This window comes from Panthera tigris, chromosome B2 (genome assembly GCF_018350195.1).
Source record: "Panthera tigris isolate Pti1 chromosome B2, P.tigris_Pti1_mat1.1, whole genome shotgun sequence".
Lineage (NCBI taxonomy): Eukaryota > Metazoa > Chordata > Mammalia > Carnivora > Felidae > Panthera > Panthera tigris.
In genome coordinates this window covers 63,200,419-63,224,262 of record NC_056664.1, presented here as the reverse complement: position 1 = coordinate 63,224,262, position 23,844 = coordinate 63,200,419, and the positions used below count along the sequence as shown (strand labels likewise).

The window sequence follows — 23,844 nt, the reverse complement described above, 5'->3', positions numbered from 1 at the left end:
CACTGTGCCATTCAGAACATTGTGCTGCTCTGGTTCCAAAAGGAACAAATTCCTAATTTCCCCCAAAGGAATATTTTCCCAGTACAGACTACTAAAACAACTTTGCACCTTGCTTCCCTTCCAGGATGAGTTGAAGATGAATGAATTATAATCCTAGAGACAAAGTAGTTAAAGCCAAATACACTATAGGCAAGGTGTTTGGTATACTATTCTCCTTTAAATAGTTTTTCAGCTCTTATTATTATTGATCTATTTTCATGATCTCTGTAGGGGTTGGGGTAAGATAACATGCTGTCTCTTTTGCAGGGTTCCCTGTTAATTCAAACTCTAATGGTGGAAATGAACTCTGTCCAAAGGTTAGGATTGGCCAAGATGATTTACCAGGCAAGTAGCCATGTATCATATTGAAAACGCATGCTTTCTACAAACCTACCTGATATATTCTTTTATTTGGGAAGGTTGTGGAAAGGAAAATATAACCGATCTCATTTTAGACTTTTTATTTTGTGTCCCCTTTCTGTAGGGTTTGACTTGATTTCTCAGTTCCAGGTAGATAAAGCAGCATCTAGAAGAGCTATTCAGAGGGTAGTGGGATCAACGGCATTACAAGTGGCTTACAAATTGGGAAATAATGTAGACTTCAGGATTCCAACAAGGTATATAAAAATATTTTATCTAATTATCTGCCTAAAATGCATTTTAAAAAATGAAAAGCTGCCCAATGTTAGAGAATCTTCAATGCTTCTTAGGTTCAATGCTTCTTAGATCATGATTTTTTTTTTAAGATGAAGGAACTTATTTACCTATCTTTAGTGTCTAAATATATGAATGCGCTTCATGTTTTCAGTATGTGATTTGCTTTTCATTCCAAGGAGAAAAAAAAATCACTGGGACCATTATACATTGATTCAGGACATGTTCTTATTACTTTGCTCTCTGTTTTTGTATAATTTGTCTGGTTTTGGCTGAAAGGACCCTCTGTGAAAAGTGCCAGGGGTTAAGCATAAATTTAACTAGGAACCACGGAGTGGTTAGAAGACTCACAATGGTGCTGTTCAAGCATCCTGGTGCTGAAACTGACCACACATCTACTGCCTGGCTCCTGGCAGGAATCAAACAAAAGCAAAACTAGAATAATGACAACTGAAGCAATGGTAGTGATAATAATTTAAAAATCCTCCACTTCATTTACCTCCATCTCTAGAGCTATATTTTTTATCCTTTAAATTATTGATAAGTGTGGTGCTTCAGTTTGTATATGTGTTGAGTGAGTCATGCCATTGTTATGAAGGAGCTTTAGGATTTTCAGTTTTATATCACCTAAATACCTTATATGTAGTTATCATAATCATTGTATGTTTCAGGTACTGCAAAAAATTGAAATTAAGATTCCTTTGATAGATGAACAAGAAAACTAAGGCTTTGATAAAAAAATTAAGCTGTAAAAGTAAACAATGATTAATTAGAACAGTAAAAGAATATTATAAAAGCTCTAAATGTTTATAATAATAAAAATTTTGTTCAAATTAGAATATTCTGATATAGTGCCAGACTGTAGATAGAAATTCATGTTTTGAACATACGAACTGCATTTTATCTTTTTTCTAAATATGAGCTATGTTTTATAAAATGACAATAGTGCATTGTATCAGCTCTTTCTATAAATTTACTAATTAACAGTAAATCTCATCCTGATCACAACCCTGTGGTAAAGACATTATTATCCACATTTTATGAGGGAGGGGAGTGAGCCCAGAAAGCTTAAGGTACTTACATGAGGTTCCAGGGGTGGGAGATGCTGGAACCACTGAAATTCAGTCAGAATGGTTCTTCAACCACTACTCCGTACTGATACTGGAAAACTACTCACAGGGCATGATAACAGATACTGACTTTTTTATTTTTGCTTGTATTTTCTTTGCATGTACACAAGTGCTAGTGTCCTTAAATATCTTTAAAAACATTTTTTCTTTCTTTAATAAAATAAACGTGATGGAAGACATCCCTCCCTGCCAATGCTGACCTAATTCTCTCCTCTGTAATTTGAAGTACAATCTGGATTGCCATTAAGTAACTTAAAGTTCAGAGACTGACCAACTTGAAGCCACATAAACTCCCACCTCCTACTCATCTTTGCTGTTGCTCTTCTCTAAGTGCTTAGAGCTGTCACTAAATATTTTTTTAAAAATTTTTAATGTTTTTTAATTTTATTTTTGAGAGAGAGAGTGACACAGAGCGTGAGCGGGGGAGGGCCAGAGAGAGGGAGACACGGAATCAGAAGGAGGCTCCAGGCTCTGAGCTGTCAGCACAGAGCCTGACCTGGGGCTCAAACCACAAACCGTGAGAACATGACCTGAGTTGAAGTTGGTCCCCCAACTGACTGAGCCACGCAGGTGCCCCTGTCACTAAATATTTTTTACAGGATATAACCAATGTCTTATATTCTCTATCTCCTTGACCCCTGCCTCCACAAAGTCTAAAAACTCTGTTTTACTGGTAAAGCTTATTAAAAGTTGAAAAAAGAATTAGGCAGGAAGTAGAAAGAAATAAAAAAGAGAAGGAGGGGAGAGCCAGAGGGCTGAGTCTCAAATAGGTAATAAAGTGTATTTGGGGGCAAATTGCTTACATGGTCTTTGTTTCAGTCCCTTCAGCATAAATTAGGAATAAAAATAACAGTGTCATAGATTTGCCATGAGGAGCAAATTGTTAATAAATGGAGAGGGTTGAATAGAGGTTGGCACACAGTGGTATTAGTTGAGTATTTATTCTAACTAGTGGAGAGCACCAGGAGAAAGTGTGTATATGGGAACCTTTTCTCCTTAGTGGATTCTTTCTTTTCAAGCTGCCCTCCTAGTCCTATTCATTCAAAACCAGATGGCAAGAAAGGCAGGAACTGGAATTGCTCTCAGACCAGGCAGGGAGTAGACTGTCTTGGTTTAAAGGAAATTTCTACGCTGAAGAATATAGGTTCTGAGGGAATGAAAAGAAAACCTTAACAGAATTTGTGTGGGAGGGGAATAAGAGTATGACATAAAAAACTTATGTGATAGAGTCACAATTTACCTTTATCTTCTCAATATTTTTGGAAGATTATGAGAATAGTTTTTTTTTGCTGCTTTTTATTCTTTATTTTATACATAATAGTATCACAGTCTCAACTCAGACTTACAAACATTTTGTGTTTGTTTACCTTAACAAACACAATTCTTACATGGGTTAAGGTCATAAACAAACGCTTCAAGGTCTAAAGCCTTCTTATCTTTTATTTAAACCCATACAGTTCTTCTTTTTAAGGTACTCTGTGCAGATTGTAACATAATAAAATAAATCATTTATAGATCCAGCTTCTTCTACATTATGTATGCTGTCAAGTTTATTTATCGATGTGCATAGCATATTTGCAAGAACAGAATCTCAGGTGTTCAAAAAAGACAATAGTACGGGCTGCTATATAAATTAGACATGTGAGGACTTTGAAAAGGTCTTAAGTATACATATACATATATATTTTATTAATTTGAACACCAAAAGGAATTTTCTCCTCTTGTCATATTGACATTTTGTATTAGCCTGTTTAAAAGATTAATAACATGATAATCTTGATTATACTTGTATACTTACATGAACACACACATATACATAATCTTTGTGTATATGAAGAAAGAGAGCTGATGGATACACTTGATTTAACAACGTGTCTATAAAAGAATTGTTCTTCTAGCAACCTTACTCACAAACTCATTTAAAAAAAAAAGTTTTTGGCATTACCTCACCAAGTCAGAGGTAAATGGGGACACTCTGTTCTAGTCTACCTTCAACATAATCTCTTTCCTCATTAAGCAGGTAAGATGAGATAAAGCATAAATTGGGAGAGATCCCTCAGTCAACCTCATGATATCTTTGCAAAAAAGTCACTTAAACAAGTTGTTGCAACTTGTGGAACAAAGCAAAATAGACTTATTTTATCTAGGGACTGATAAAATTCTATAGCCTTGTTTGGTACATCTGTAAACTAATACATTGGTAAAATACATTTACAAAAATCTAGGAAAAGAATGCTTTACGGAGAGAAGAGGACAAAATATTAAGATTTATCTTCCTTCTGTGAAAGCCTCATACCTCAACAATAACTACATAGGACAAAAAAGAAAAATAAATTCTTTAAGCATCTGGTTAAATCCAGATCATTAAGTAAAAAGAATATGAAAATAACATATTCATAATTTAAATGGATACTTATCAAATTTCACCATTCTGTGAAACTTTTAAAACTTATCTCCCAACTGCAAATTAATTGAGATCAGTAAAATGAACTGTATAAACTTCTATGCAGTTTTATAATTATACAGTAGGCAATATATTATACTGTCATACTGCAGATATACATACTGCAGTATGTATATCCTGAAAAATTTATAGTGAAAGGGAAATACGTCAAATAGAATCTATATTAAAAGTAAATATCAAAATAGATATGGTAGACATGTTCATTCTGGGGAAATTCTCCTTGCACACACTTTTTATTTCCTTAGCTCCAAACTGAGTCTTTTTTAAATGTACATGTTAAAACCTCCTGTATACTTGACAAACATTTAATAAATTGAAAACTTTGCAATAAGTATAATACATATCACTAGCGATCACTTAAGAATGTGTACTAATAAAGGAATTCACCCAGTATTATAAATAAAAATTAAAGTCATTTTAGAACACAATGATTAAAAGAAGTATTTTGATGCTAAAAGGGTATTCAGATGAAAAACTTCATATTTTTGTTATTTTTATAAAACCAGCTTTAAAAAAAAAGGCGATGAAATTTGTTGATATAGTTGACCCATTTTATTGAAGGTGTGCAAAAATATGTGTAGTAAAGAGTTATGTGTTTGTTCCTGCTATTGTAAGGGATGATAAAATTTTATAAAGTCAAAGTAAAGAGAAAATCTTAGCAAGTTGAGTATTTCACCTATTGTTAAACATTCTTGCAACTGAAGAAATTTTTGGTTTAGAAATTCTTGACCCCTAACAACCTATTTTAATGCAACTGGCAAATTAAATCAACATCCACTTAGCTATTTCTTCTTGCCTTTCTCTTTTTTACTTTTCACAAGAGAGGGCTATTTAACAGGAGTCTGACCTGAAGGAAGGTGATTTGGGACTTTGAGTCCTGTCCATAACTCTTCTCAGAAATGTCAAATCTTATTATTTAGCAACCAAAATGAACAGCATCTAGTTTTCCTAGCATTCCTTCCTTACTTAGGAATTTTTCTATACTGAGGAGAAAGGTAGAAAAATACAACCTTAGGGGAGCCCAGGTGGCTCAGTTGGTTAAGTGTCTGACTCTTGGTTTCAGCTCAGGCCATGATCTCAGTTTCATGAGTTCAAGCCCAACATTAGGCTCTGTGCTGAGAGTGGGGAACCTGCTAGGGATTCTCTCTCTCTCTCTACCTCACCCTTGCTCACGCTGTCTCTGTCTCTCTCAAAATAAATAAATAAACTTAAAAAAAGAAAACTATAACCTTAAGCTTGTGAGAGATGATGCTTACATTTAATAGGTTCTAATTTTTTAAAATTGCAGGCTTCTGCTTTTAGCAGCTTGGCTTCAACAAAAGAAGATCCAGGTAGTTATTGCTGCTCCAGATCACAGTTTCCACATAGACTGGAGCTGCCTTAGGGACACTGACAGTCTTATGTTGCCATTTAAAGCAATAAAAGTAGGGTCAGGGGTGCCCCGCGTGGCTCGGTCAGTTAAGCATCCGACTTCAGCTCGGGTCATGATCTCATTGTCCATGAGTTAGAGCCCTGCGTGGGGCTCTGTGCTGACAGCTCAGAGCCTGGAGCCTGCTTCGGATACTGTGTCTCCCTCTCTCTCTGTGCACTCTGTCTCTCTATCAGCAATAAATAAACATTTTAAAAAAGCAATAAAAGGAGAAACAATACAGACTTAGTTGTCAGACTGTGGAACAACTGGGCTGGAGTAGAGAATTAAGAACTGGCCACCTTTCCCTCGTCATACATCCAGCGACAAGCAACCTGCTGCTACTTTAACGTTATGATTTGAATTCCCTGGAAAAAAGACTAATGTGCTCAGTGTGAAGGAGTTTCTCAAGTCTGCACAGTTACTGATTCTCAGAACACATATGTGGGTCTAGGATATAATTGTGGAGGGGACTTATGGGAGCAATTATGGACATAACAAATAATCCTAACAACATGCTACATTAAAATAAAAAATTTAAAAGCTGCTTTAATGAAATGGTTTTATTAACTAGCAGAGCTGTTTAGATTCCAAATGATCTCTTCTTTAATTTGTGGAAGAAATGCTGCCAGGAACCTTGCAAGAATATGTTTTTTGGCTGAGATGGAATTGCTGAACAGGAGCTCTTTAGGTAGCATAAATAGTAATACTGTTGGGGGTATGTGGCATTGGGAACCCTCCTTAGCTATGAGGAAGGGTTTGTTTTTTCTAATGTGTATTTTAGGATGGAGCATTGGTGTACATGAATGATGGAGCTTCTGTGAAGTTCATGAAAGAACAAACGGTACATAGTTTTTCACACTGTAGCCTTTCTGTAGGTCTAGAATCTAAAATAGCATAATAAGAGAATATGGTAATATGCATGGGTACAGAAAACAAGAGTTTTATTTACTGTTTTAAAATTTTGCTCAGGCATTTATATCCCAGTGGTCTGCCTGAAGAATACTCCTTTTTAACTACTTTCCGGATGACTGGAAGCACACTTGAAAAGAACTGGAGCATTTGGCAGATTCAGGATTCCTCAGGGAAGGAGCAAGTTGGTGTGAAGATTAATGGCCAAACCAAATCTGTTGCATTTTCATACAAGGGACTGGATGGAAGTCTCCAAACTGCAACCTTTTCAAATTTGCCTTCCTTGTTTGATTCCCAGTGGCATAAGATCATGATCGGTGTGGAAAGGAGTAGTGCTACTCTTTTTGTTGATTGCAACAGGATTGAATCCTTACCTATAAAGCCAAGAGGCCAAATCAGCGTCGATGGCTTTGCTGTGCTAGGAAAACTTGTGGATAATCCTCAAGTTTCTGTTCCGGTAAGTATGAAATCATACACTATGGTAGATTAAAACAAAACTAGATAGCTAAAAACTAACACTTCAGATATCTTTGACAATCATTTGAATGTCTTAAGCAATGAAAAGTTATTCGCTTTTTTAAAACGTTTACTTTTGAAAGAAAGAGAGAGAGAGAGAAAGTGTGAGCCAGGGGAGGGGCAGAGAAAGAGAGAGAGAGAGAGAGAGAGAGAGAGAGAGAGAGAATCCCAAGTAGGGCTCAGCACTGTCAATGTGGTATCTGACTCAGGGCTCAATATCACAAACTGTCAGATCCTGATCTGAGCCAAAATCAAGAGTCTGACACTTAACCGACTGAGCCACCCAGGCTCCCCGAGTTATTCATTTTTAAAATTCACTCAAGCACTTACTCAAAAAGCCTTAAGTGCCTGTTTTGAGCAGAGCACATCCCAAATGGAATGGGAAATCAGAGAAAGTCTCAAGGAATTGGTTCCTGGTCTTAAGGGGCTTCAAGTTTACTTGGATGATGTGACATGCCCCCCTGGAGCTCCCAGAATCCTTCAGAAGCAATGTAAGAGAAGCAAATACTGGTGTGGTACACCCTGTATATAAACAACTAATGAGAATATCAAAGTCAGGTTAAGATGAATGGTGGATTTAGTTAGTCAAGAATTCTGTGCTTCTTTTTAAAATTTTTTTCAAGTTTATTTATTTATTTTGAGAGAGACAGAGACAGCAAAAGTGGGGGAGGGGCATAGAGAAAGGGAGACAGAGAATCCCAAGCCAGTTCGGGACCGTCAGCACGGAGCCTGACATGGGGTTTGAACTCATGAAACCATGAGATCATGACGTGAGCTGAAACTAAGAGTCAGACACTTAACTGACTGAGCCACCAAGGCACCCCAAGAATGTTGTGCTTCTTGAACACAATGAACCTTGAAATGGAAGGATTTGAACTGGCAAAAATGTATTCAGCTGAGGGAAAGAGCATCAAATGAAAGGGAAGTGGAGAGTAAGTGGGCCCATTCAGAGGTCCGGAGAGCAGCTGGTTTGGATGAAATTTCTATGTGAAAATGTGTGTGTGTGTGTGTGTGTGTGTGTGTGTGATGAGGGGAAGGGGGGTGGAAGATACTAACTGCAGGGTATGAGAGATAAGGTTAGGAAGCCGTATGGTGTCTGATCAACAAGAATAAAAAGCGTATAGATGGTACAATATTTACTTAGTAAGTCTTGTATGACATAAAAGTAAAGGATTTTAGAGCTCTATTCATGATTTTACTGTAGGGTTCCATGGATATAAAGGTAAGGAATTATATAATGACAGAGTAATTATGCCAACTAATACCATACAGTTCTATCATTTTGAATTGTTAAACTTTTATTGAACAATCCTTTAAAAGGATATTTTATAATATTATTAGAGGGATTTAAAAATATATCTTAGATGATAAGTGTTCTCTGGAGGGGAGGAACTAAAGAATTTAGAGCTTAATAAATAAACTGTTGAGGCCAACATTCTCTCTCAATTGGAGCTGTTAAATTCTAGTCACAAAACTCATATCATGGCATGTAGCAGGGGTGATACAGTGATTCTGAATTGTTTCTGTGTACTTCTCCAAAGAAAAAAAGGTTATCAGGCACTCAGTAATGGAATTGTTCAAATAGCTTATTTTCAAGAGAAGAATTGTGATTAGTGTGAAGGGTAGTGTGAAATTTCTATATTCTGTGATGGACAGGAAGCAATTTGTAACTGCCATATTACCGCTCTGACTTGTAGACACTTGAGAAAGTATTTCTTCAACTAATGAGTTATCACACCTCAAGTGACTGGGTTAAAAAGCCAATGGGACCGCTATCGTGCCATCTTGAAATTTTGTGAAGCAAGATTGTTGCAGTGGCATGAGATTGGGATTAATTTGCAGGCAACTCAAATGTCTGCAACACCTGTGTCATTTCTGGACCATGGGTAAGGGTGGGGAGACCTTAAGGTGCTTCTTTACTACAATGAACATCAATCAAGTGCTTGCGAAATTGATTGATTCATTGGCCTTGAATAACATTTCATTTGTTTTTGTAGTCTCAAGTCTTTATTTAAATTTTAGTTAGTTAACATACAGTGTAATAACCGTTTCAGGTGTAGAATTTAGTGATTCATCACCTACATATAACACCCAATGCTCATCACAACCAGTGCCCTCCTTAACGCCTATCACCCATTTAATCCATCCCTTGAAAAACATTTCAAACCATTATAATTCTGGATGCTAGGGTATTATTAAACTCTTTGATTGCCAGAGTGGCAAAGTCTCAATCTTACTCCAATACATTATAGTCTAGCCAATAATGTTATAGCTGATTGTAGTTTTTCTGCCAAGTCTAGTCTCATATCACAGTGGAGACCAGTTAGGACCAGTTATCCTCTATTTTATTCTGCCATGTGCAGGCACACAACAAAGAACTGGCGGCTGGTATTATATTTTGCTTCTGGTTCACCAAGGAGCTTTTCAAAGTCAGTACACTGTAACCAATGTTAAAAGTAATTGAAACAGGCATGAAATTTTTTTTTCCTTTACACTGAATTCTGATTTTCCCACAAGGAAAGACAAAACAGACTTGAACCTAAAGCTTCCTTAAAGTTTCATATTTGGTGATCGAGTAGTGGTGGTGGTAATAATAACTAAAACAGGTCAGAGTTACAGGCCAAAAAAAAAAAAAAAAATCCTACTTACATCCAAGGACTGACAGTGACAATGTCAAACTCAAACTTGTCACCAAAATGTATTCCTCAATTTTTACTCTATATTAGACAAATAGAAAATTCTATGTAAGAAAAGCCCATTTATGCTTTTTAAGCACCCTGATACCCTTAATATGCCAATTTAAAGTTTCCAAAATGCTTTCATTGCCACTAACCTATTTTATCCTTGCAACAATTTTATAAGATAGCAAGCACAGATAGGATTATCTCCATTTCTCAGTTGAAGATGTGACCTCAAGTGGGCTTCTTGACTTGTAAAAAACCATGTTAGGCACAAAATATAATCTACCTATTTTCTGCTGTGCCAACTAACTTTCCTTTGAGAAAAGGAAAAATGTATAACCACATATTGTTCCTTATAAAGCATTTCCTCACTTTCATTTTAGAAAGCATTTGTGATTTGCATAGATTTTTCAGAATTTACTTTGTGGGATGAACAAATAAATGTTTCTTTCTTAAAGAAGGAGGATTGTACAGTATAAAATATGTTCTCAGACATGTACTTGTTTATTAATTTAGTAAACTTTTATCATGTGCCTATATACTGGCTATACAAACTTAAATAAATCGTGGATCTTGTCTTCTTCAGTTCAGTCTCTTGAGGGTGATGGGTTGAGATAAGTAAACAATGACAGTACAACATATGATAAGGGCCATGATAGTGAATGGAGAGGCACTGGGAAAAAGCTCCTCACTCAGATTAGGCCAGGAGGCATGAGAGTAGACGTCAAGCATATTTAGTGTAGAAAGTGATATCTAGAGGAACCCTGGGGATGAATAAGTATTATCCAGGAGAAGACAGAGTCCAGTGTTGTAGGCAAAGAGGCTCTCATTTGGGAATTCTCACACTGATCAATTCTTCCCTTTTCAAATATTATTAGTCTTCCCACACTGCTCCTTACATTTTAAGACTAAGAATAGTCAAATACTCATATAAATCCTCAGACAAAGCCCAAGTGCCCACAACTTGTCCTTAAGCCTTGGTTTTATTCTTGTTTTATGTTTTGATTTCTCACCAATTGACTGAAATCTGAAGTTGCTGGCCATTACTGAAGATCAACAGTGACCACAGGTCCCTCAGAAGACTTAGAGAGTGATGAATAGTAGTATCCATATATTCTGGGTGGTTAAAGTATACTTATAGAGGACCCTTGTCTCCATTTGGAGAGAGCAAATATTCAATATTGATGTCTGAGAAATTTTAAATTAAAGTGAAGTGTACCCAAAACATAAGAAAACAATTAGGAACACTGTATTTTTCAATTTTTCTTCATGAAATTAGATTCATTCTGATCTTTGACACTCTGGATTAATTGAATACCTTTTTCAGGATCAACACGGGCTTTTCTTTAGTAAATACATCAAAAGCAAACATCCCTTCTAAAGTTATTTACAGATGTCAAAAGGTAGCCTTAAGAACTGCATAACAAAAAATGCAATTGGAAAGAACATTTGATGGAGCACAAATGCTAAAAGACTCTTTTATATTGTACTTGCTTGTGATTTCCCTCTATCCTATCTTGTGTCTCTTTCCCTTTTCTAAATTGGAAAAGGAAACCAATTTCAAGAGGTGTTCATAAAGCTTGCAATATAGCTGCTCACGTGATCTACAACTCAAACACCTTCTCATCATTCATGGTTATTTAGTGGGCTCAGAGCATTTTATATTTTTTCCCAGCGCACTGCTGTAATACATTGTTAGTTTGATTTGAAAGCAATAAATCCCATATTTCCTATTCTCCTTTGTGCCCATATTTTAGGATGGTGCCATTTATCCCACTGCAAAGCTCAGTTTCCTGGCAGCATACCATAAAAACATGTTATTTTATGACAGGTTCTTTATTGTTTGTTGTCAGTATGATTGCCTAGGAGAGTTATTTGGTACAGCTCTATTAGAAAACAAAGTTAGCCTTTCTCCCTTTTCAGGGATGTGCACTAGGGGTTTGGGCTTAAGGAAGGATACAAGTTTATGTGGTTTCACAAATACATGATTCAAAACCTTTTTATCTTACCTATGCATATTCAAAATAAACCAAAGTGGAAAATAATCAGAAGATATGATGCCTTTCAAAGTATATTTCAAAAGTGCTGCTCTATGTTATTTTTGTTAAAATCAGAGAAAATGTGAGAGCAGATAGAAAGAACTGGCAGAACTAGTGACAGAGAAACTGTCCTTTATTCTGCTCTATACAATTAAATTATAATAACCCCCACATGCAGAAACAATGGAAGTTTCATAAATGATAACATGGGAAAATCCACTGTGAGGTTGTGGATAATATTATTTTGGTATTTAAGAAATATTGTAGGAAAGTTATGTTTTCAGTGATTTAAGAGATGCATACTATTGCATAATATCTAGACTATTAAGTTTGCTTACTAAGTTGTTTTCGACAAGTACATCTACAAATACTCTTTCACTTGTAAGTACGAAATAAATACAAAAGAAATGGTTATGTTAACAATATATATCCATAGGAAATACTTTTTATAACACTTTGGGGTGATTTGACTGGAATACTTTTGAATACTGACTGAAGACAATTTTTTGGAGATAAAAACTGCTGTATTATAAACTGTATTAACAATATCAGCTGGATTTTCCACTAGGTGGCGATGAAATGAGGAGTACACAGAAAAAAAAAAAATCTGCTAACATAGAAGGAGCCATAATTGGAGGAAGGGACTATGGATAACTAGAATAAAAACTAAATAATGGTCAAACTTGCTTTTAATGGAAAATTGAAAACACTAAAATTTTTTATTGGCCTCAGCTATGCCCATACTGTTGCAGTTTTTAAAAAGTCAGTGCTGTTAGTTTGTCTGTTTCCATTAAAATGTGTGTGGGCTAAGATCATGAAGAAATCTTTGTTATGTAGCCTGGGTGGTTGTAAGGCAAGAAGCTAATTCAATGTCATTTTTCCTTCTCTGTGTTAATCTCTGTGTTTGGTTTCTTTGGTTATAATGTAGTGTCAATAGAATCATGGACTTTCCAAGCTGGAGGAAACTTTGATTGTATCCATTGCAAATCTCTAAATTTACACATGAAGAAATTGAAACCTAGACAGAAATTGAAACCCAGACAGGGGAAAGGGTTTGCCCCCAAGCCATAATCAAATGAGAAGATAAATACTATCAATTCTTAATTCACTGTTTCTAATTCATCTTTATATATTCACTAATTAACATCTGGTAACTATTTGTTAAACATCTCTTAAGTTATAGACAGAAATTAAAGCTCCAATGGAGTTTACATTCATTTGGGGGAAGGGAGATGGACACAAGGGTATAAATGAATACATGTATAGAATGCTCAGTGTTCATAAATATTATGGACAAAAATGAAGCAGGAAATTGGATGCCTGGGGAGAAGGCCTCATTGACAAAAAAAATCTTAACAGAAACCTGAAGGGGTTGGGGGTATTAGCATATGGCTCTCTGAAAGAGGAAGGTTCTGGAAAGAGAGAATATGGAGTGAAAAGGAACTGATGTTGGTGTTGTGTGTTATGTTTGAGGAGGGCATGGAGACCAGTGTGGCTGGAATGAGACTGAGACAAGAAGGCAGTAAGCCTGGAGAGGTAACATGATGGAGTGAAGGTGGGGAAATTGCCTTAGCACTTGGCTTACATGCTGTATGAGATGGGAGGGTATCAGATGGTTTTGGATAGATAAGTAACATGTTCTCATCTTTTCAAAGTGTCTCGCTGGCTGCTATTTTGGCAATATAACGTAGGGGGAAAGAAGGACAATGCTTAGGGGCACAACAAAAGGAGACCTTTAGAGACTACTGCAATAGCTCAGGCAGGGCTGGTCTTGGTTTGGAATAGGGTAGCAGTGAAGGTGGTGCAGGGTGGTCAGATCCTGACCCTTTTATTTTTCTAAATATTATATATATATATACACACACACACACACACACACACAGAGAGAGAGAGAGAGAGAGAGAGAGAGAGAGACGCAGGAGCAGAAAGAGAGGAGGACAGAGGATCTGAAGCAGGCTCTGTGTGGACAGCAGAGAGCCTGATGTGGGGCTCAAACTCAAGGACCAAATGGTGAGATCATGACCTGAGCCGAAGGCAGATGCTTAACCAATTGAGTCACCCAGGTGCCCCAGATCCTGACCCATCTTGAGGGTAAAGTAAACAGAGCTGAAGTGTAAGAGAAAGGAAAATCAAGAGTGACACCAATATTTTTGGAGTGATTAATCAGAAGTATACAGTTGCCATTTATTGAGATGGGAAAGACTATGGGAAGCACGGTTATCAGTGAGAATATCGAGAGTTGGTTGGGAACATCTAAGTTCAATCGGGATTTTGATCACTATTAGACACCTAAGAGAAGATGCAAGCAGGCAGTTAGGTATGTTCTTCTGGAGTTCAACAGGCAGGCCCAGCTGAGAATAGAACTCTAGGAGTTGTCAGCATATATGTGGTATTTATTTAAAGCCATGAAACAAGAGGAATCACTGAGAGATGAATGCTGCAGAGACGTCATAGAGCTGGACGGTGAAACAACCAACACTTAGAGGTTGCTGAGATGAGGGAGGTTCAGCCAGAGAGACCAGGAAGAGCAGTGATGTAGGAGAGGACCAGGAGATGGTGGAAAGTCAGGGACTCTGAAAGTCAAGGGAGAACAGAATTTTAAGGAGGATAGAATAGTCAACTCACTCAAGTGCTTGTAGATAGATCAAATAGGATGAGAACTGAGATTTGACCACTGCATCCAGAGACCCATGACAGTGACTTTGTGGAAAGACCCATTGGATTGTTGGGGGTGAAAGCCCAGTTGCAAAGGGTCCAAGAGAGAATGGAAGGGAGAGGAATTGGAGGCAACAAATTTAGACAGCTCTTTTGCGTTTTAACTGGAGGGAAGCAGAAAACCAGATGGCAGCTGAAGGGGGATATGGTATGAGGGGAAGATTTGTTTTTCTTAAATGGACAGACAGCTCAGGATGCCTCACCATAGTTCAGAGTTTAATACTTCTTTATGTTCTACTAAAGTAGCCTCTTTTTGGCTCCAAGGACTGGACATTTATGACCACATGAATCCCCTTGAAGCGCCCTTTTAAATTAGGCCACCTTTCTCCATCCATTTCCCTGGTGCAGAAAAATCATTGATGACAGTCCTAATTAGTTATCCAATCCTACTCAAATTCCTTAGCTTAGAATTCAACAGAGGAAAAAAAAATCTAATGTCTATTGTTTGCCACAGTGAGTCTCGTCCCTTCTCTATACATCACTTCCTCCTCTTACTGTCACCTCTTCAGAACTCTGACCTGACCTTTACCCTCCCATCTCTGCTTATGAAAATTGCAACTGCTCTTCAGGGCCTCACTCACATGTTACATGTTATATGAGCCCCTTGTTGATGACCTTAGCCATGTTGCACATCAACTGCAATAGTATGTATTGTCAAAAGCAGTTCTGGCCTAGATGCTGCCCTATGTACTCAACATTTTTGTGTCTTTCACAGTATCTCTCTCAAAGCACAAGAATGTGTTATGTAAAGATATGTTGGATAAAAAGATGAATAAATTACTACATGCCAGGTCTGCTAACTCTATGTTTACTGCTCTTTCCTTTCACTGTTCTGCCTTTGCCCTTGGTGTGATTCAAATGACTGTCACCTACTCATATTTAATGACAATTCCTAGCACTGTGTCTGGAACTGCATGGCCTAGTCTACAGATAGTTGGGGAAATTTCTGATTTCGAAGCAACTCAGAACCTCCTGCTTAGCAACTAGGAAGCTTCGCTTGGAGGAGGTCCCTTATGATGGTAGAAACCAAATTTTGGTCGTAAACTGAAAAGAAAAATGAGATCTCAGAAGTCAAGTATTGCTTTAAATCTTTGTTGCCATTGAGTAGACGAAAGCTTAAAGAAATATTTCTCCTGTTAAAAAAACTTTATCTTTGAAGAGCTAGTTTTTAGGTATTTTGTACTTGTAAAGTTTAATCATAATTCAGTATGTAAAAAATCAAGCCTTGTGCCATTCTCATTAATTTCAAATCAAGTTCTATAGTTTGTCATTAGAATTCTCTTAGGAGGAAAAGGTAGTTGTCTGCTATTAGTTTTTACTTAATTTTTATGAAGAGCTTAAATACGTTAGTAATCTTTCTCAACAACCTAGGAAAATAAGTAGAAATCACTAGCACTATTAAAAGAACAGAGAGTTGGGGCCAAAATTCCTTGTGTTTTTTGTTTGTTTGTTTGTTTTTAAGTTTTTTATGCTTATTTGTTTTTGAGAGAGAGAGAAAAAGAGAGAGAGAGAGAGAGAGAGAGAGAGAGGACATGAGCAGAGGAGGGGCAGACACAGAATCAGAGGCAGGCTCCAGGCTCCAAGCTGTCAGCACAGAGCCCAATGAGGGGCTCAAACTCATGAAACGCGAGATCACGACCTGAGCCAAAGTTGGATGCATAACTGACTGAGGCACCCAGGCGCCTCCAAAATTCCTTGTTTTAACATGTTGTCTGCTGGGCACTACTCATAAGCATTTTATTTTGAGAAGGATGAATTATGGTAGGGCATTTATGTTCTGTTTAAAGGATTAAAAAAACCCACCCTTCTTATTTCTCAACTTGTATTTTTCTCAAGTCTTAAAAACTGTAAACTCATTAGGGAGAGGAGAATATCTTTGGTTTTCCCTAGAATGTTTCCCTAGTGCATGCTTTATATTTGGACTTCAAAAATGTTGACTGAAAGACTAAATTAAAATATTCGTCACATATACTTTGTCAGTGGGTATTCAAAGACAAGAATGATTCCAGGTATGAAAATGAGAAACGTGTGGAAATCAGCATTTTAGATGTGTAATGTAAGTGACTTTTAGTAAGGAACTCTGCCAATCTTCCTTCAAAATAATTAACATGCAAATTGGAATTCATATTTCATGCCAAAAAATGGTTGTTGTAAAGATGATTATTAGTGTGTGGGTGGTGTTTATGTGGCTGCACAGATGTGTTCAGAAACCTCTGATCTATGTGGCACTCTGAACAACGCAGCCTGTATTCACAGATGAATTATCGTTCACTCCCCTATTATCCTGTGCCACAATTGCATCTTGCATATTTAAACAGGTGTACCAATTTATCCAGAGAATTACATTTTTGAGAAACCAGCTTAATGAATTACTTTGCATTTACAATAAGTAACTTTAATGAACTATCTAAACAAAGGATATACGTTTCCTGGTTAGCCATATAATTAAAGTTTCTCAGGGTGATTAAGTTATGAATTATTTTGAGAATCAAAATATCACACATATACAATGCATGCCTTATGCGAGTTACCAATTCACAAAGGACTATGTGAATAAAAGTATTTGAATGGTCTTTCTTATTTTGAGACTTAGGGAGGGGAGAGACACCTTTTCTTATTCTGGTAATATTTTTATCTAATCATTGAACAAAAAGAATTACAATCTTCTTTCCTATTTGATATTTTATTATACACATGAATATGTAACTGCATATAGCAATAATTGTCAGTTTTTGGAGAACCATTAGAAATTTGCTTCTGGATGTATTTCCATAACAAGCAAATAGGGAGAGGTCTGACTTCTTATGGAAGTTTCTTAGTCTTGTTCTGAAGTTTTCTACCAGATATTGGAAATAAGCTTACAAAGTTTTGATTTGTAGATCACTCTTCTTTTCTATTCATCTTTAAATTTTTTTAAATGTTTTTATTTATTTTTGAGACAGAGACAGAATGTGAGTGGGTTAGGGGCAGAGAGACAGGGAGACACAAAAGCAGAAGCAGGCTCCAGGCTCTGAGCTGTCAGCACAGAGCCTGATGTGGGGCTTGAACTCACGAGCTGTGAGATCATGACCTGAGCTGAAGTTGGACGCTCAACCAACTGAGCCACCCAGATGCCCCTATTCATCTTTAATATGAATGTTCAATCACCAAATTCCTTGGTTATTGGCTTAGAAAATTATGGCTTTTTCTGGAGTTGGGATATATTCTTGGGGGAGGAAAAAGAGGGGGTTGGAGAAGGCCCTTATTTTACAGCCAGGCACATTTGGAATGCTAGCTCTGTCTTTTACTAGCTGTGTGACCCGTGGCAAATGATTTAACCTCTTTGCCTCACTTTACTCATGTGTGAACAGCTTCAAAGAGTTGTTTGAGGCACAGCTAGGTATTTTAGTAGTCATTAAGGCAAATGTTGTTCCATTCTTTCTTTTATCTATTAAAATTTCTACTGCAGTTTAGAACAAAATCAAAATAAAATGATCCCAAACAGATAAGACTAATCTAATAAAAATAAAGTATTTGATTAAAGTGATTTTCTTAACTGTAAGGTAATTGTGTGGCTTGGAAAGCAGTTCCTTTGAAGGATGCCAGTAAACTATTGTTAAATAATTCATACTATGAATACACAGATATTTTTCATACTATTTGTAGAGAACTTTCCGTCTTAAAATATGCCTTGGTTTAGCTCTCACTTTCTTTTCATCCCACTTACCTCATTTTTCCAGATATCCATATTTTCTGGAGAAAAGCTATGGTAGGGTTGAGAGCAACGAGGACAGTTAGAATCATCTAACAAGAGGTGCAGGAATCTGAAAGCTTAATGTCTTACTTTTACCACTCTATAAAATGGAAAACTTCCTTTTGTTTAACTTTCCCTTCCTTATGGGTAGGAAGGATGGACTTCATCCTTCATCCTTTCCAGTTCTGATCTTCCATTCAGTATTTCAACTCTGGATGCTTCTGTAACAGTGGAAAAAAATGTATCTAATTTAATGCTAGATCCAGTAGATCTAGAGTCCATTTGGCAGGTAGGATGGAGTGTAAATCACTACTGGATGAAAGAAAAGAGATAATGTTTTAGATTTGGGACTCTGATACTTAACTAGGCATTTGCATAAAGCCAGGAGAATCAACTGACCAAGAAATATGGATCTGAGATGACTAGCAAAGAGCTTCCTCAATCTAAGAAGACGGGCCAGCATGATGCCATGATGCATGGTGGTGTACATCTTTTTTTTTTTTTTTTTTTTTTTTACCTTGTCACCCGAGGCCTTCAGCGTCAGACCTGGTCACTCTTCCATTGTTCTGTTTCTCTCCTGCTCCCTTCTTATTTCTCCCTTAACACCTGCTAAAATGTAAGAACTTGTCAGGGCACATTTGACATAACACCAAATGTCTTCTATTATCTTGTTTTTCCCCTGAGTTCTAGATTTCCCTCTCAATTCCTCCATTTCCAGTCCTTCCAATTTCCATTTCAAGCTGTGAGTACTCCCTGGAGAATTTATTCTGTAGCATGCAAATTTTTTCTAGGACTGGATTTTCTTTCCTCTTCTTTCATCCTGGGTGCCACCTCTTTGGCTGTCTCCGTCTCTAATCTTCTCCTGTGTAAACGCTTAGCGCATGTGTGCTGTGTCACTCAGTAGGCCTGGGTTCCAGTCCACACCCTCACACAGGCTTCTGACTTGGACAGTTCTTTGTTCTCTCAAAGCCTCATGTGAATAGAAAATCTACATCTTGAGGATGTGGTAAGGACAGAAATGGAAATTCAATGCCAGAGGGCTCTTTCCTGCCTAAGGCTATGCTGGAGTAATGCTGGAGTATTGCAGAGCTACTGACATCTACATTCAATAATCTGAGAAATTTGGGAAGAGCTTCCAACCCATTTCCATCAGAAAATCTGTATTCAGGGAATAAGACTACTGGTCCACTGAGGTGAACCAGTCCAAGCTGGTCTCCACCCATTTAACAGTCGGACCACACTTACAAACTTCTCTCTCTCTTAAATGACCTGCTTGTGTCCTCCAAGAGAATGTGAACTGTATGCTGTCTTTCTCCAGTTTGAACTTCAGTGGATGCTGATCCACTGTGACCCACTACGCCCGAGGAGAGAAACCTGCCATGAACTGCCAGCTAGGATAACTGTGAGTCATTTGACCACCTGCAAAGGTCACTGCCACCCAGCCTACCTCTCACCACCTCCTCAAACACCCCACCTCCTCATTCTTTTTCTAAAGAGTTCAGGCTTTACTATACGGACCAGATACATTTCAAGGAAGCACAGGTCCCACCCACAGCCTGGCAAGTACAAACTACCTCCGGGTGTCTGGTTCTACTTTTGGTGGCTTACGACCCTCACTCCTCCTCCCCAAACACCTTTCCAACAACCCTTGAGGTCCGTTCGCTGCCCACAGTGGACCGGGAGAGACTACACTTGGGCAGACCCGCAGAGGCAGAGGCAGAGGCAGAGGCACGCGTTCAGGCCTTGCCAGTGAGGCGGCGGGGAAAGGGTTAAGGGGGACTGTTGTCATTCTATCCGTCCTCCAGCCGCAAGCTCTCCTCCAATCCCCAGGACCCTCTCCAGAGCCATTCATAAACAGGAGTAAAGTACGCCACCCGGGCCAGGCACCTTAGCAAAGACTACTCCTGGGGGCGCTTTTTTTGTGTGTGGGGGAGAAGTGCCACTTAATGCGTGTGACGGGTCCGGAAGCCTAGCGGGGCGGCAGGAGACACAGTCCGTGCAGGGGATTAGCAGAGGGTGGCGGGCATGGCCTGGACAGCAAGGGATCGAGGCGTCCTAGGACTGCCACTGCTGCTGTCTGGGCTCTGCTTGTGCTTGGCTCAAGTAAGTTGTGTGCGAGTTTGGGGGGTGGGGAGAGCCTTCTCACTTTCTCCCGGTTTTTTCCTCTCCAGGTCATCGAGACCACCGACCAGGTAAGCGGAGGGCGAGATGTGTTTGCAATTTTCAAGTGCACGCAGGGAAGAGTGGAGGAGCAGCCGTCGCGGGAGGTGTGGGGAAGGCGCAGAGCTTTCCCTGGGCTCTGCAGCCGCGTTCTTCCCGCAGCCTTGAGCACCTGCAGCGAGTACCCTCGGAGTCGGGGACCCTAATGACCCTCCGGTCATCTAGGAAAGGCGTCTCCTCCTCGACTGGGCCCCAACACTGCAAACAGAAGCTCTGAAGGCCATGACTTGAGACCGGGGTTTAATTGTTAGCCTGGCTGCTTCTTAATTCCCCCATCCCGCCCCTCTAGGACGCAGTCAAGGGCAGGCCTTGCTGGAGAAGGCGGGAATTCAGGCTAGCTGCGCTAAAGCTCCCTCTCCCGCTCCACCAGCCGGTGGTGGCAGCACTAAACCGCGAGTCCTGCTAGCGGTGCCCGCCGCTCTGGGATTGGAACCGAGCGGCCATGGCTGGCATCAGTCAAAATTTCAGCAATTTCCCGAAGGCTCTGGCATCTCCTCCCTCCCGCTGGGAGAGGACCAGGCGGGGGCGGGTGAGCCCAGCCGAGGTTTGAGGTTTCACTTACAAAGACCCCATTGTAACCTGTCTGGTCATTGGAGTTTAGAAAAACAAAGTTTTCCTTGATGAAAGAAGCTCCCCCCTCCCACACTTTCTTATTCTTTTAAATTAGAAGAGAAAAAAAAATTCCCACATTCCCTAAGCTACATGCTCATACTTTTTTCAGAAGCCAGTATTCCCTCTAGCACTATCAAAGCTTAGCTGTTTGCAAGCTGTTTAGCGTCAGTCTCAAAGTTGGTGTAATTTTAAAGCAAGGTGCAATGACCTTATGCAAGAACAGTGTCACTGCAGGTAAATCTGAAATGAGGCAAGGCCCTCCCTGGGTTTCAATGCTCTTTTGCCCCACTCCTCCCTAGTTTTCCTCTAGTATTCCCCCCTCCCCCCCCGATTTTCACTGGAAGTAGAAAGATTTACAAAACGATCCGGTTTTGTAAACAAGGATCAAAGAAATCTATCTGAGGTGGAGCGCCTCCATTTTGGGCAGTTCATTTTGGCCAAAACACTGACTCTCAATTACTAATCAAATCGAGGTATTGAATGACCACCATTTTCATTACTGCATCCCTTTAAAAAAAAAAAAGGCGTCAGGCCTTCCCTTCTTCAAGACCCCCTTTTGGTTTAATTTTAATGCGCACTGTTGGGGTGAGGCCCTGTGACCCCAACGCCCACTTTAGGGCCTGCATCTTGCTCTAACCACACCATTAAGCCTCACTCAGAACGTGGTGGAACCAAAGAAACCTGCGGTCGCTTGGGAATTTCATACATGTTTACCAGGTTTCAAAACTCCCTGCTCCAATGGGAAGTGTCCTTACCGCGTGGAGGTGGGGGCCTCAGAACATTGCATTCAGTTTCTCCTTGTTGCCCAACGTGCTCCATTAACCTGTATATGCTGTTTTTGTCAGAGAGGTCCCCCAGGCCAGCAGGGTCCCCCCGGGCCTCCGGGCCCCCCTGGAGTTCCGGGCATCGATGGCATCGACGTAAGTTTCTATTTCCAGTTCTCTGTTCCTCCAGTCCTGCCTTTTCCTACCCTTTCTCCAGCGGGATGGGTTTATTTTTGACAGGGCTAGATGCCCGCCACCTAAAGGCGGGATAGGACTAGAGTGAGAGCTGGGGTTGGATCCTAGAAGCCTGGAGATTTTCAGAGGGATGAGGTAGACATTCTCAGTTGTCCCCGTTGGTCAAGAATCTCCACCATTTAGCTTTACCCTGTCCCCGTCCCTGATTTGTGCGGTGAACACGCGTGGGAGTCTCCCCGCGGGCTCCCTAGCGCCTCCCACTCATGGACTACTCTTACCTTTTCTCCTACCCCTCTAGGGTGACCGAGGTCCAAAGGGTCCCCCGGGCCCCCCGGTAAGTTAATCAGCGCATTCGCGCTTCCTTTCCTTCCTTTAGACGTGGTTTGCACCACGTGAGCCCCAAGAGTCCCAACTTTGTATCTTTCTCACTCACTGCCTCGCCCGCTCCCCGCTCAGGGTCCTGCTGGAGAACCGGGCAAGCCAGGAGCTCCGGGCAAGCCAGGCACTCCGGGCGCGGACGTGAGTAGGCGTGGGTGCACGGGAGCGCGCGCAGTCCGGGACGCGCGCGCGCGCGCGCGCGCGCGCGCGGGGTGGGAGTGGGGGTGGGGGTGGGGGTGGAGGTGGTGCAGGGGAGGGAGGGAGCAACGTAGAGATACGCCGTAGAGATACGCCGGAGGGGTGCAGACTGCGGGAGTCCACGCGGGAACAGGGCTGCGGCCCCGAACTGGGCCTTGTACTCCATGCAGCTTCGGCAAAGGGTCCTGAGAGGGTGGAGCTACCTCGTGGCACCCTGGGTTGAGCCTGCAGCGCTGGCAGTACCTGCTTTCAGAAAACGCCCGAGGGTCCGCTTCCCTGCTCACCCGCCTGCTCGCTTAGCCCCACTTCCCGCACAGGGGGTGCTGGAGGGGGTAGAGTCTTACCCGGCTCTGCGGGGGCTTCTTTCCCAGGCACTAACTAGATTAATTTAGAAAAGGACCTGCAGGCCGGGAAGGGGTAGAGTACTCCTAAGTGCTAAGGAAGAGGAGAAAAAAGATACCTTTGAGGGGAAGTCCTGGAGTGGGAATGTGGGAGAGGGGCAGAGGCAGGGAAATGGCCAGCACACGTAGAATAGACAATTCAAAACTCGTTTTCCCTCTTTCCTTGTTTTCTTGACTGGCATCACTGACAGAACAAATAGTATAGGGTTGCTTGAAAACTGGGAACCAGCAACCTTTCTCCAATTTACCCACCTCCACACCTCTGCCTCCCCTCAACTGAGGAAAGCTCATACTGGCTTGTAGGATAAACCTAACCAGTAAATAATACTTTCTCAGACTCTCATGATTTCAGGACTCTCGGCTTCCCCTGTCTCTATGCGCTGGATTAATACTTATTGAGGTCCTACTACAGGCCAGCCCCTGACTTTAAAACTGGGATACAAAGTGAGGTAAAATAAGGTTTTCTGTTCTCAGAGAACATACAGTGGTGCATTCCTCAAGTTATCCTTCAAGTGACCGCTTTATGTTGTTTCCGAAACCCGAAGACTTTTTCTAAATCAAAGAAAGCACCTGAAAACCTATGATTATAATTCCCAAGAATTTTTGACTACAGAGTAAGACATTTTGAAGGAAAAAAGCTAGATTTTAGTGGTTATTAAGATATGCTTTCTTTATAAAAGATTACCATTATGAGGGTATTTGTCTATGTTATTTAGTACTTTAGGAAAGACTTTGTTTTACATTCCAAAGCCCTGAGTTTGAACTTTCCTGTGTGATGCACGAGG

At 39.9% G+C, this 23,844-nt stretch overlaps 1 protein-coding gene across 1 annotated transcript in view; it reads left to right on the top strand.

Moving 5' to 3' along the window:
* The window catches only part of COL9A1 (collagen type IX alpha 1 chain), an 87,785-nt gene that overhangs the window by 1,533 nt on the left and 62,408 nt on the right, over nucleotides 1-23,844 (top strand). Inside the window, exons 3-10 of the mRNA XM_042986631.1 lie at nucleotides 307-384; nucleotides 524-656; nucleotides 6,668-7,064; nucleotides 19,610-19,693; nucleotides 20,463-20,483; nucleotides 21,969-22,043; nucleotides 22,381-22,416; nucleotides 22,539-22,601. Coding sequence (XP_042842565.1) covers nucleotides 307-384; nucleotides 524-656; nucleotides 6,668-7,064; nucleotides 19,610-19,693; nucleotides 20,463-20,483; nucleotides 21,969-22,043; nucleotides 22,381-22,416; nucleotides 22,539-22,601 — 887 coding nt within the window. The remainder of the gene's footprint in view (nucleotides 1-306; nucleotides 385-523; nucleotides 657-6,667; nucleotides 7,065-19,609; nucleotides 19,694-20,462; nucleotides 20,484-21,968; nucleotides 22,044-22,380; nucleotides 22,417-22,538; nucleotides 22,602-23,844) is intronic.